Consider the following 14,549-nt stretch of genomic DNA (forward strand, 5'->3'; position numbering starts at 1 on the left):
TTGGAGGGTGGTAAACTCTACAAGCAGTTTGTCATAATATCAAAGGATCCTGTTCACCTTTCAATTTTCTGTTAGCTATTTAATCTTTCTTACTGTTGTCATCCTGAGTCATCTAGGGGCAGTTAACTAGTGCTCTGAAATGTTCTTTTCCGTGCCTTTTTTTAAATACCAACTCCGTATGTTCTTTGCTGTGCCTCTTGCTTAATACTGACTCCATATGTCTTTTGTGACATCTCCTCTACAGACCTTTGCAAGCAGGCCTGGTCTTGTAACACGATGTGCGGGGACCACTGCTTGAGGTCTGTGGGCTTCTCGGGGGCGGGGGGTGCAGGACACCGCTTGCCTGTGTCTCATCGCACAGTCATACACTGAATATATCGGATCTTCTTGTATCTGCATGAGGATGACTTTCTCTGTCTTGCTGCTTGTATAATCAGGCTTATTCTTATGTCCTTTTTGACGTGAGAGGTCTAAAAACTAAAATTTGTGCCCAATTCAGTACTTCTCCCCCCCCCCCCCCCCCCCCCCCAAAAGCAGAGCATTTTGCTTCCTAGCTGGCCTACAAAAGGGAGAAAACTTCCTTTTCCCCCTCTCCCTGTATATTTAGCTGCATTCTTATGTATCCATACACAATCTTCCCAAGTGTGACGAGCACTGTTGGCTGCAGAGGGACCAGAGGAGAGCAGTAGTCTTAGAAGTGTCTGCCAAAAATGTGAGTTAGACCAAATCGGTACATTAAGTAGTCTGAGCAAATTCTTTTCTCCTTCCTTTTCGTTTTGCTATAGGTATTACCTTCTGTGTACATCACAAGTGGGCTGGTGTTCTGGTTATGTTCTAGAGGCCCAGACCATGAAAGAGCAGAAAAATTACTTTAAAGCATGTCAACCCTTTCAGATCTTCTGCATGTATAATATGATCTAAGTGGTCTTCATTTTTGAATACATCTAAATTTAAAGATATTAGAAGTTGCAGTCCTTCCCAACCTGTTTCTATTTAAGAGCGAAATGGGTGCTTTCAGTAGCAGAGAACTAATGCCAGATATGGAACGATAATACCTGGTACGGATTTGTTCACCCAGTGTTTTCAGAGTCTTTTTTATTCTGTAACAGATATCATGTATTTTATGTATAATGTTTGGAGATGGAATTCTAGAAAATTTTGTGAAGGCGGGCTCCTAAAATAAGGCAAATCACTCTTAACAGTGAAGAACTACATCTTGAAATAAGGATAGCGATGGGCTTATTCTAGAAGGGGGATGACATACAAAGGCAAAACCTAAAATTTCTTCTTTAGAAGAATTTGAAATTCCATAACAAAACAAAACAAAAAAATCACTTTCATAAAGAATTTTTAGGCTGAACTGGGTTTGTGTTGCATCACAAACAGCCAGCAGTGGAATTATTGACCTTACACTGTGAACAGGTAGCCTGATTTTCTTCAGCGCTTACCTATTTAGTTACTATAACTGTCTCAGAGGACAACTGGTACTGGTTTGAACCCTAATGCTTCTGAATAGATAGATCCCCTCTTGGAAGGGAAGCTCTGATGACAGTAGCTCTGTATGTGCTGGAATATGTCATTTGTGAGAAGTAAAGACTTACGGTTTAGTGGTTCCTCAGCTATATAATTGAAACAGTTATACTTATTTGTCTAAAGGTATGCAATGGCCAAGTTGAAAACACTTTGTGTTGCTAGATGTGTGTTCAAGTACATAAGAAGTGGCTTAGCTCTCTTACTGCACTATAACAACAAAAACATTGTTTTATTTTCTGCTTTATCTTTTAATCTCATTAAATATCACAGTACTGTTGGGGTTTTTTTTGCTATAGTACATTTATATGCCTGTTGCTGTGCAACTTTTTTTTTTTTTTATCAAATCAACTGCTAGTAAATCTGTAAAGCAAAGAAAGTAAATTTTAATGGAAAAGCTAATAGTGCCTGACAAATCGAGAGGGGTGCAGAAATGTGAGCTGGTATGTGAAAATTGACAGGCATTGGTTTCCCTATAGCTATATTAGACATGACTGAAACAGTCTTATTTTTGAAGTGGATGTTCCAGTGCATGGAGAATGGGAGTGGCAGGGGTGGGGTGGTTTTAGGTAGTTGGGTTGCCTAATAAAAGAAAATACTGAAATAGGATTCAGTTGACAGGTCATCTGTATTATTTTCCTTAAATTTTTTTTTTTTGCATATGCTGATTTGCTCCCTCAGGTGCAGAGTATTCTTTGTGCAAAGATGCATTGCTTTTGCAGAATTAAAGAATGCTGTGCTGGTATCAAACAGGAGCTGGGGCCAGCAGGGGAGAGGGTAGAAGAGGTTGAAAGATGAGCACTATGCATGTCCTGTGTAGCAGGGAAAAGAATATGTTAACAGATTATGTTTTTAATACGAAGATTGCAGTCATGCCATCATGTAAGAGATGCATAACTGTCTCTAGTTCTTATTTTTATTGGTTTTAAAAAAGTTTATATTTTTAAAGACTGTCTTGATACTGGCATTTCTGATGTCACTTTTTTGTTTAATTTTTTTCTGGTATTACTAAATTTTGTTGTTTTCTCCTGTCACCAAAGATATAGTCGTGTGTACATTGTATTCCTCCAGTTCTCAGTAAAAATAAAGTTTGTAAATCTGTAGGTGAATGGTTGTTACTGCTCTACTTCCTCAGTTACTGGGTGCCAAGATACAGCCAGCACCCAGTTGCGTTGCTGTGATATGGACAGTTATATAGGGAAAGATGGCAAAAAACACACATACCAAATTTTGTTTTCCTCAAAAGCCTAGATAAGAGATGTGAAAGGGTGAGGAGCTTGGAACACGATCACCATTTGCAGTCACGATGGATCAAAATACGTCTGCTGCAATGAGCAGTTTTATGTAAACTGAGTTTAGATTTAAATAAACTTCCTTTTTCCTACTACAAAAGTACAGCTGCTGCAAAGTACACAGACTGCTTCATGTGAAAGAGGAGAAAAGTACCAAACCTGTCGATGTTAAAACAATTCATAATAGTAGCATGCTTTGGGGTATATGATTTCAGATACAATTCGGAATATTCTCTGGATGATACAGTTGATTTTAATTGAGTCTATGATTGTGACTAGTTCTTGGCCAGAACTTTTTTCCTTCATAATAGACCCTGTTTTTCTGCATAATAACTGAAGGGTTTCTGTGTACCCTTTCATGTTGAATTACCCCAGATTTTAAGATTACTATGTAAACCTCAAGTTTATTTTCTGAATTATGTTTAATTTTTGTGTCATAATCGCAAACTTAAACTCGGCGTTGAGGGTTCCTTAAGGTATTTTAGGATTAGGTATGTAATAAATAGGGGTTTTGCCAGAAAAACACAGGTAATAATTTGTTGGCTGAAATATAGCAGTGGCATGATGAGATCACGTCACCTAAAAATAATGCGTGACTTTGAAGATTTCTTATATGACAAATTGTATATTCAGCATCTATGTAATATTATACAAATTGGCTGGAGAAATTAATAAGATCTTCAACTCTGAAAAGCAATTAACAAGTAAATGGGAATAGTTTTTGCAGCTGATTGACTTCATTCAAACTGCTGATGAAAACCTGATGTAACAGAATACAATGTGTGGGGGGAGAATTTTTCATCTGCTGAAAAGCTTTAAATATGCTACTTGTGTTTCATTGAGAAATTTATTAATCAGTCTTTCTACAGGCAATCTTCTGTAAACCTGCTCACTGAAATGTTGTATTACTCTGAATAATAAACTTAGAAAAACTGTTTAATAGTTTTGAATGAACAATTTGACATACGTTTTGTTTTTAGATTTTTCTAAAAGATTAATTGTGTGTAGCCGACTTTGTATACAAAGAATTTAACTAAGTACTTAGATGTCTGCTTTAATATGTGTTTTATATATAATTACAGGAACATTCAAATCTTGGGAGCCTAAAATAGAACTCCCAGCTGCACGCTAGGCTGCAGGTGCACGTGTGCATGACACACTTCTCTTTGGTATCTGCTGCTCAGTTTTTATCAGTGGGTTCGATACAGAAATTTCCCAAGACACTTAAATTTTAGAGACCAGGAGATGTCGCGACTGTCAGTGTTGCATTCTGCATCCTGAGAGAGAGAGAGAGAGAGAGGAAAGGCTACAGGAGAATTGCAGGGAGCATGTGCTTGTAACCTTGCAAAAGGACTGGTGTTTGGATTTGCCACTTGGGTGTGCATGGAGGAGTGTTACTGCCTGCAGCATGTGGCAAACCTTTTTGCTGGAGGTGGTGGTGCAGGGGATGGGATTTTGGAAATGCAGCATGGCTGAACCCATGGAAAACATGAGCTGGGAGAGGTAGGTCCTCCTTCACCCTTTCAGGTTTCACTGGGCAGGATTCTGCCTTGAATTTGGGGAAGGAAAGTGAAAACTATGGAACCGTAGCTTTGGAAAAATAGGTTGTCTTGAGTTTGGAAAGGAGGCTGGACAGAGAGGACTCCGCTTTTAGAGACAGAGCGTTCTAACACTAGTGAAGATTTACGACCGATCAAATCTTGTAATGCAGCTCCTGTGCCTAGTTAAACTAGACTATGGAGTTTTTTGGTCTTGAAGCGAAAGTCCTCTGAGGCAAAACTTTGAGGTTTGGGTATTTTTAGGACTTTAATAAAATGCTGTGTAATTACTATATTTGCCAAAGTGGAAAATGCAGTAAAAACATTTAATCAAGTCTTCAGCTGTTCCTTCCTTCATCTGATCAATCAACAACTGCACGGTGAAACAAAGTTCATGCACTTGTGCTCAGAAACCAAGGAGAGCTGTGCCTTTCAGAAGTCTCCTCAAATAGCTGGGCTTTCAAAGCTGTATGTGCAAAAAAATGTAAGTTACTTAATGGACAGAGCGGAGTTGGCAAGGAATGTAAAAAATAGATAACCTTGCAGAAAATACTTTAGCAATGCTTCCCTCTGAGCCTAAATGAAGCAGCTCGGGTATAGGAATGTCCATTTGGTTTGCTCTTTTTTGTATTAAAAAGTTCTTTTGTATCTGAGGCAACATGAGCACAAACCTTATGGGACAAATTTTTTTAAAAAGTGTTTCTGTATGTAAATTTGATCACTTTATGTTCAGTTTGATTATGCATAAGTTCTTTGCAAGCACAAATTTGTTATGCCTGCCCATATGGTTCGTAAAATACTTGTGTTCTATTAATACCTAAGTGTTCATTACTTGAAATTTTGCAGAAAACCCTCAAGTATGTGTATTTTACTAGAATCTCTTACTTTGGTTTAAAACTTGTGTAAACCAGAGCAGTCTGAATATTACGTGGTTTTAGTTATTTTGTTCACAATATCTGTTTAGGAATATTCTTTTTTAATATCATCTTGCATAGTACACAGTAAAAAAAATTGCCAGTAGTTTAATTTCATTTCAACATTGATAAGTATACAAAACCACATGTGTGTTCATGAATGATAAGCACTTGAGTGTTTCTGGAAAATAGTTTGGAAAAATATTGTGTAGAAAATAATATTTCAGTTGCAGAAAGTAAAGTATTTGTGTATAAAAGGTAAGTTTTGAGATGCTAACTTAGATAACTTCTTTTCTTTTAGCACATGCATATCAATTAAAATAAGGGACTATATGACTTAGAATTGATGGGAGCTTTACTTAGTTAAGTTAGTTAAGATACCTTGTAGTGCTATTTGTGCAGAAAGCTTGCTGCCTCAGGCTTGCATCTAAGGTCTTCCTTGCACCTGAAAATTACTTGTTATTGACAGCTAAAGTCAGCAATAAATCCAGCAGGACTCCTGGTGTGCAGATTTCTTGGCAGAATTTTAGCATTTTGGGCTGACTGTAAGCCATTAGTCTGGTTGTAACCAAGCTCAGCTTTCTGTTTGAAATCTGCCCGGGTTTGGTGCAGGCTGTTTCATGTGGTCCTAAACGCTGGTTAGGTGCCTTCCTCTCCCCTCCTCGTGCCTCTGTCCCCCAAATCACAAGCTCTTAAAAATGGTAATTTGGGAGGTTTTGTCAGCTTTCAGGTATTAAAATGACATTTATGTTCTCCACAACCATAAAGGGTAGAACAATAGAAATATTTGTATTACTTTAACAGGATCTGACAGTAGCTGGGACAAGTGTTACAAGCAAATTATGGGAGGCAGCACAAAACTTTTTTTCCTTCAAGATATCAACTAGTTTTAGGTTACTGCGGCTGTGGGTTTTTTTCCTCCGTTTTTTGAAACTTTTTCAGATGTTACTGAAGAGTTATGTTGTCTTAAAGAAAAGTTGTAATAAAAGCATGCCTTTAGAGAAAGAGATCTACCAGTTAAGTCAGGTTAAAACAAGGTGTACTTGCATATTTTTTTAGCTTAATATGATCAAGACTAATTATCTTCTAACGAGAAGAGAAAACACAACTAGTATAGAGCAAATGTATTCAAGATAGCTTTTATGGACACTATTTGTACTTACTTGGTCCATGAAGTAAGTAGTTCAAGCAATCCAGATTTGGCAACATTTCAAACTAATGGGATATATGTACAATTTCCTTGTATACTACCTCCAAAACAGTTCTCTGATGTCTTTAATGGAAAGCCTAGTGAATCGATAAAAGTTGGTACATTTACTTAGGGTGGATTTGGATCAGGCCCCAGTAAAAAGAAAAATAAGTTCTGTGTTTAAGGAGTTTTAAAGATAATAGTTATATCTGTTACGAGTGTAAAGTTAGTAGTCTAGGCCATCGCGTTTTATTGCATCTGATATTAACTATGGTGATTAAAAATATTATTAAGTATAATCAGGTTGGTGGTGTGCTGAAGGCATGTTACGCTGTGCCGTGGGGATCTTCGTAGTCAAAACATTTTACTGTTCACATGGGCCATCAGCATGAAATGTCCATTGTCAAACTACACTAAATGGCAAGCAGTATGTAAGTATTTGTGATAAATGAGGTTCAGACTTTCAAAAATAATCTTAATAAGCAGATCCTTATGCTGAGAATGGATAGGCAAGAAGTGAGCATTAGCAGTGTTCCGGCTTAAAAAAAAAATTCTGCAGTACTTTTATGTATTCTTGTCACTTTTTTTCATCAGGTTTTTTATTCTTTTGCCCTGACTCTGATGGAGTTTGTTCTTTGCCCGTTCATTTCTGCCCTTGATAGTTTTGCTTTCTCTTCCTCTGTTTCGGTTTTCACTCTCCTCCTTGTTTTTTCAGTCGCGGTGAGCAGACTTCTGCAAAATAGGAAACCTATGTTCTGGTCTCTGCAAACAGCCAGGATTAGGGCTCCTTTTACCCTCTTCCTCTAGAGTTTGCTGTCCTGGAGAAGATCTTGACCTCACTTTTTTTGGTGATATTTAATTTCATTTCTAGAAGGGTTGTTGTCTTATCAGGTGCTAGGAGAGATGGACTGTGCAATGGTCCCAGTCTGAAAAGGGACAACAAGGTTTATAGGAAATTTGAGAAGTTTGGGGGGTTAAAAAAACTCCAATACAAATGCACAGTGGAGCTGTGGCAGTCACTGAATCTAGTGGCTCGATAAACACAAACTGCCGACCTGTTCTCTGGCTGCATGATTTAGCCTGTTTTATTTGGTCTGTTGTCTGTGAAGTTAAGTAATAGAATTGAGAGTACACAGACACAGTTACTTTTAATGACCACAAGCGTGAATTTCTGTAGTGTAACTGTCTTGAAAGAAAATGCTGAAAATACTAAGAAATTATTAGGTGACTTATGTGCTTGTACATCCCTGAGGAGAAGAGGAGGTGGCAGCTCAGTTTAAGAAAGTTTTTCAGAGTAGACATGCTGAGCTCCATGTTACTTGATGTACGGTTTGCCAGATTGTCCATCATTGTTTTTTTCCTTTTTTATTAGAAAAGGAGCTGTATTGGCCTTTTCCGAATAAGCATTTTCCTTGTTACATGCTCAACAAATAATGCAGTTAAGGAATCTCAGAATCGCCTATGGCACCGACTTGCTCTAGTCTTGATGAAGAGTACAGCAATATATCATTTCAAGTTACCTTTTTAAAAACACTGTAACTAAGTTACATTTGAAAGGAGAAGTGAATTCTGGAGGTCACAACATTCAGAAGTTTCATATTATGGAGGTAAATGAAGTTGGTTTTCTTTATGGTGTTAGTAGAATTAATGTAACTAGCAGCTCCTATAACAGTTTTTGTATGTTGATACTGTATAAATACTACATTTATGGAAAAATAAATGGAAAGTTTGAGGTCTTGGTTTAAATTTTCAGTTTGACCTTGAAAAACATTCCCAGATGGAGAGAGTTAAATGAGCCCAGCTTTGAAAGAGGAACATATGAATCACGGTTGCTAGGCTCTTCCTTGAGAGGCACAGGCTTTACATTTACAGTGAAGTATTTCAAAAAGTAATCTTTTAAACTCGGAGGAACAGTGCGTTTGAAGTGACACTGGTGAAATACTATAAACTTCATTAGACTTTTAAATAGAGAATTTGCATGTCATTAATACTTTGTACCTATTTCACTTAGACATTAGAATACCAACTGCAAGACTGGTGAACTTTCATAAATGGTTGGCGGGGGGGGTGGGGGTGGGGCGACAGAAAAATTAGGCATCCATCTCCTATTCTTGTTAATGTACTTCTTACATAAGTTTCATTAAACTGTTCTGTATATTATTCTCTAACATTTGCATGGTCTAATTTGTCATTCTCATAACAGTGCTGCATAGGTGTTTGCCACGTTGGAACACAGAAACAGAAATACGATTTCCCTGAAACCTGTTCTTGCTCTGCTTGACCAAAATGACAGCGAACCACGTTAAACGTGTGGGAGCCTACCTGCCTAAGATTGAGGCTCCGGGGTTGGGAAGTGTGGATTCAGGTCTCTTCCAGTCCTCTTAACTGATCTTGGTTGGGTCACGCTCCTTACAGTTCCAAACCCTTTGTTAAAACTCACATTCAAGTCACCATGAAGTATTGTTATTACTTTTTGCCCCCTGGTATCTAGTCTGTGGACTGGTCTCGTGTGTTAATGCAGTGCTCAGCATAGTTGGGTTCCGCTCTTATTTGGGACCCTATGGGTTTCTCTGACAAAAGGATTTGATTGTATCTATTTTAAAGAAATGCTTTGATAATAAAAAGCTATAGTTTATTTTACCTCATGTGAAAACAAAAGGAATTGGATTTAGGACTCTTAACCTTCCCGCTACTCCCTTGCTGGTTACATTTAGGTGCTGCTCTATTATCAGCACTGTAGGAGAATACTGCAGGGGTAGAAGATCTTTTACATTAATTTGTGTGATCTGGCTGGTGTCTTGTGCGTGACTTCCTTTGAAATTGCGGTTGTGATTTTGGGTGTGCAGCAAATCCTTTTTTTTTTTTCCTGTGTCAAGTGGTTTTACTCTTAGAATGGTTCTTTATGAGTTTGTGTATTTCCTAGTATTTTGGCATTGCTTTCTGTCACTTGGAGCATTGATTTTAAAACTCTGAAGATGTGCTTCACAATGTAAAGGATGCTTGTAAATTATTCAGATTTTTTGGGATCCCCAAACTGAAATAGGAAAACATTTTTGTTTACATCAATTTCTGCCAATTTGTTTCACTTGTTTTAAATTGCAGCTCTGTATTGCGAGCAAATATTCATAAAAGGATACTTAAATAGAGTGAGTTCGATGTCTCAGACTAGTGTCAAGGAGTGCTTTATCTTGCAAGAGACACAGAAGCAGGCAATCCTTTCCTCCTGTTAATGACTTCCCCCCTGCATTCTGTACAAGCTGGTGTCAAGTCTGTGAATCCAGTGTTGTCTGAAAGGTATGGTTATGAGAACAGGTTACAGGGTGTGGATTTACAGTTCGTTAGACATTATACAGTAGTGGCCTGTCTGTGTGCTATTAACAATGTAAATAGCAGGCAGTGCACGCTGTCATTGTCCCATTCATCATGGTGTATTAGTAGTCAAATGGAAGTGACCCTCGAGTATTTGCTTGCCGTGTGGAAACTTTTTTACGCAGGCATACCCAAAGAGCTCCTGCATGGAATATTAACAATGACATTTAAGTTTGTACTTTTTTTTTCCCCCCTTAACTAGCTTAACATTGCATCACAGAAAGTAGATATTGAACAATAGAAGTTTATAATTCCTATCTGATTTTTTTCCCCCTCCAGCATATATTTACTCATTTTTGCCTAATTTGCAGTAAGTTAGGTGTGCCTGAGGTCTTAATACTTTTAAAATATAAATATCGTATAAATAAATAAGCAAGAGTCACTACTTAATGAAGGGCAAATCAGTTTATACTTTATTATTTAATGTAACCTCAGTTGCGAAAAGGTGCCTGTGATTTAGATAAGCGTAGCTCTGATCTCTCACAGCCATGTCAGATGTCAATGGTCATTGTATTTGCGTCCAGCTGCAAAATCCAGTTGCAGCTGTTATTGCAGGTATCGTGCTTAATTTTAATGTAGTACTAATAAAGTTGTTGGAAAACCTAGGATAGACCTTACTTTTTAAAGAAAGGTAATTAAATTTTTATGATGAAGGTACTTACTACAAAGGGAGCCCTTAATTCTGGAAGCTATTTGGTGTGGATACGTTCTTTTGTCTGCAAGAAACAAAGTGGAGGCTGTGGGTTTCTACAGGGCTGACAGCGCCGCACTGCCAGCGGTTACCTGGGATTACGGCACATTCACTCTTAAAATGCAGCCCACTCAATTTGTTTCATAGTTGGTGTTCCATTAATGAACAAAAATATGGATGATGTTAAAAAATACACATAGGCAAATTAGTAGCTTTAAAACAAAACTTTGGGGTCAGTTCTAGCACAGAGGTAAATAACTTAATTTCTAAGTTACTGTTGACATAAATCTACTACTTGAGTATTTTTTTAAAGACAGTAAGTTTTTTCTTATATCAGTTTTAAACCTTTAAATAGTGTTATAGATCCCTTAGCCACATGCTTTGGCAATAATGAATTTATACTCTTACATTCACAGTTTCCTATTTTTTGTCTTCTCATATCGAGTAACATTTTTAGTTGTATAAATGTAATATACCTTTAAGTTGTGTAGTAAATGTTGTGTTTAATGCTCCAGTAGTCTCTGAATGCAGTTTTAACTGTTAAACCATACTCTTAAGAGACTGTATTCTTAAAAACAAAATTGTAGAAACTAATTTTATTAGTAAAAGTCTGCAAGTATGTGTGTTATCTCTGAAATCCACACATGCTCTGACATACTGTTCTCTCTATTTCTCTCTCTTATATAGCTGTTACACAGATCTCTGGCAGCAGATGGCTGGACTATAATGCACTGTTAAACAAATAAAACCATTAGGCATGTAATACTGCCTGGTAAACGACTGTGTGTTTAAAATGGTTTAAAAAAATAAATAGAAAATAAAGTTCATTTTTGAATTCATTTAATGAAATTGGAATAAAATCCAAACCCCTTTCAGAATACATAAAATATTCCCTCTTATGTTGTGGTTGTCATTTGAAGTCAGTCTTTTTTTATTACATTCTTGCATCTGGTATAATCAGTCCTAAATCAGTTTTCTAATAGATGTTTTCTACAAGTAATCACTCATTTTACATTTATCTTTGTAGGAAGATTTTTGCTTTTGTAATACTCCAGCACAAAATTATCTATTGCATTATATGCTCTTTTTTCCTCATTTTCAAATTTGATACAAATGTATTAAAATTATGATTCAACACTGGTGTCGTGGCTCTGTAATTAAACTGTTTCTCAATAATTGTCAGCAGCTGAGAGATGCCATTTTGTCTTTTTGTTTTTAGATATGCCAATATTTGGTCTTTGCCCGGCTCATGATGATTTCTATTTGGTGATGTGTAACCACTGTAATCAGGTCGTAAAACCACAGGCATTTCAATCACATTATGGTAAGTGCTTAACTATTTTTAATAATTAAGGGTGAGGTTAAATCAGGATTAAGCCTGGCAATTTTTTTTTTAAATTGGTGGTACATAGATCATTACATTATAAATAATGTCAAAGAACATAACCTGTGTTTAATCATTTTATATATACATTGTAATGCAGTTACGTAAAGATCTCGTTCCTTTTAATTTTGTTAATGCCTTCTTGAAATGCTGCATACATACAGTTCAATTTTGAAATGACATATATATAGTTTATTTCACAGACAGTATGTGTAGTGTGTTTGTGTCTGTGTGTGTCATTTCTCCTTGTGTATTTATACAAATTATTTATACATGGGTTCTGCTGCAGCTGAACTGTGAATTTGAGCTAAAAGCTAAGCTTACAAATTTTGTTGTAAAACATAGTATGCTTCCAGTGGCCAGTAAGCTTATCTATTTATTTTCAGAAGTATCAATTTGTATTTGTTTTACTGGTCTGATGGTTTTGTATATAAACTGTGCTAGGAAGCTCTTGTTGTGTTGGTTGGTGTTAGCCAGCGTTTATAGAGGACTGAGATAATGTGAAGTGCTATGCAAGTTCAAGTGCTCTGTTACTTCCTACAAACCTAACTGGGGGAGGTTGGCAGTTCTTCCTTTTTCATACTCCTCTCAAGCCTAGAAATTAATCTCAAACCATTTCATGCCACTATTGGGACAGGAGGTTTTGGGTATTCAGCTTTTTGTTTCTTGAGAAATTCAGATGTTTTCTAACCAAGTGCTAATAAAAAAGATGGACAAAGCCCCTTCTGAACTACTCCTTCCTCCCTCTGTGTGTGCGTATTTGTATCTGTTCCCTTTTTTTCTAGCCAACTTACTGCCTTGGTATTTAAAAGGATAGAAAATGCTGGATATGGGTGGGGAGGCTCTTCTAGCATTGAGAACAAGGGATGACTTTTCTTGCATCTTAAATACTCCAGCTCTTTGGCAAGAAAAGGCATATTCATTTCTGCTGCTTCCTAGAGACTGGGAAGGGGTCTGCCTATGCTGTACAAAGGGTGAACTTCTTACCCTTTCCACCTCTCACCTCTCACTTGAGGTTTTTTGTGTGGTGTTATGCCTTATGGATTATATCTCTACCCTTTCTGCTGGATTTCTGCAGTCATGTCACACAGAGGGTCTTGGAGAAGAATCTGATAGGTCTTGTGACATAATTCTTACTCATTTGGTTGTTATTCTGTGGATGGTAGTAGTAATAAAATTTTTTAAAAACCCACAATTTTGTGGATGTAAGTCTCCAGAGCTGTAGGGAGCCCGAAGAACAGAAGGCCATCAGCTTTTCTTACTCTGGTTACTGTAAGTCTTTGTATCGGCTGAGAGCAAGTCCACCCCTTGCCAGCATGATTCCTCACCTGTCACTGAATATCAGTTTGGGTTGTCCAGTAAATCCTTCTAAAATATCATATTAAATTGATTCTGACAGTTAAAAACAAATTTATGGGGAAGGACTGGGTGGTACCCAGTTCTGAGTGTTGGCATATGGAATCTTCCATCTTGAGGTCAGTAATATGGAACTGGCTCAGGTTGGTAGTGATGGAGAGCTGTGGATATCTGCAGGCACTTTGGGTTGTCTTTCTGAAATGAGCAGGTGATCTGCAAATCCTCTCTGACAAACGGGTATCCGCGCTGTAGGAACCAGCATCGTAGTTGCTGGCATGACAGCCTTGTGGGCAGATTGAAGTAGCAGTTCAAGAACTGAGTAGGTACGGCATTGCTTCTTGACCGAGACATGAAAATATGGGGGTTTGTAATGCTGCTTTGTACCAGTTTTAAACTTGTTATGAGAAGTTAATTCAAACTCTTCTGTAAGCACTACTTGCAATTTAAAAGGGACAGAGTGAAGAGGGAACTACAAACTGAAGGTATGGAAAATATCTTTAAAAAATAGAAGAATAAATACTAATGTAATGTTCCCATTCTGGATCATGTAGTAGGAGTGTGATCTCTAAACATGAAACTTTCTCTGATGTAAACTTTACATCAATGGCAGATTCATGCTTTGGGAGAAATGTAGGAGGGGATGGAAGTGACAAGGTTATTCTTGGTATTTCTTAAGCCCATTCTGAACAATGAAGACACTCGGCAAGGGCTGCGGCGTGCAGAGGAAACAGGCGGGGTCATTCGGATGAGAAAAACAGGCTTGGGTGGGGTGAATGTCATTAAAGGACCTTAGTTTGCCAAACTAATAGCCTCAGAAAGGTAAGGCGGCTGACTGGTGATTTTTGTGTAGAGCTAGTGCTCTCCTCGCTTTTTATCAGCCTTCACATTCTTGAAATCCTTATGCAGTTGTCCCTCATTTTAGCAAATTGAATGTGAAAGCTGATAAATACGGCAGGTGATTGATTACCAGGCAGTGATGTTTTGTTGGTTTTTTTTTTTTTAACACAGTGTACTTCAGGAGAAAGAAATTGCTGAATTCCTCAAAACACAGTTCTTTTAAAACAAAAAGTATGCTATCATGATAACAAGAGAATAAATCACTCTCTGGATTCATCACAGTCAGTTTTCCCTGAATTAGGTCTTTTATTTGTGGCATTATTTCAGGGATTGATAGAAGAGAGATTACTTCAACAAGTTCTGAAAAATTACAGCGCATGAATGAAGCTGTACCTTTATGATGTTCGTAGGGTCTTTTAAAGTTATTTTAAATTGTTACCAGAGAAATA

At 37.3% G+C, this 14,549-nt stretch overlaps 1 protein-coding gene across 2 annotated transcripts in view; it reads left to right on the top strand.

Annotated features, from left to right (window-relative positions):
• ATXN7 (ataxin 7) overlaps positions 1 to 14,549 on the top strand; it is a 61,137-nt gene that overhangs the window by 12,073 nt on the left and 34,515 nt on the right. For both annotated transcript variants that reach the window (XM_075713897.1, XM_075713898.1), the window contains exon 3: positions 11,743 to 11,847. In XM_075713897.1, coding sequence (XP_075570012.1) covers positions 11,743 to 11,847 — 105 coding nt within the window. The remainder of the gene's footprint in view (positions 1 to 11,742; positions 11,848 to 14,549) is intronic.

This window comes from Pelecanus crispus, chromosome 7 (genome assembly GCF_030463565.1).
Source record: "Pelecanus crispus isolate bPelCri1 chromosome 7, bPelCri1.pri, whole genome shotgun sequence".
NCBI lineage: Eukaryota > Metazoa > Chordata > Aves > Pelecaniformes > Pelecanidae > Pelecanus > Pelecanus crispus.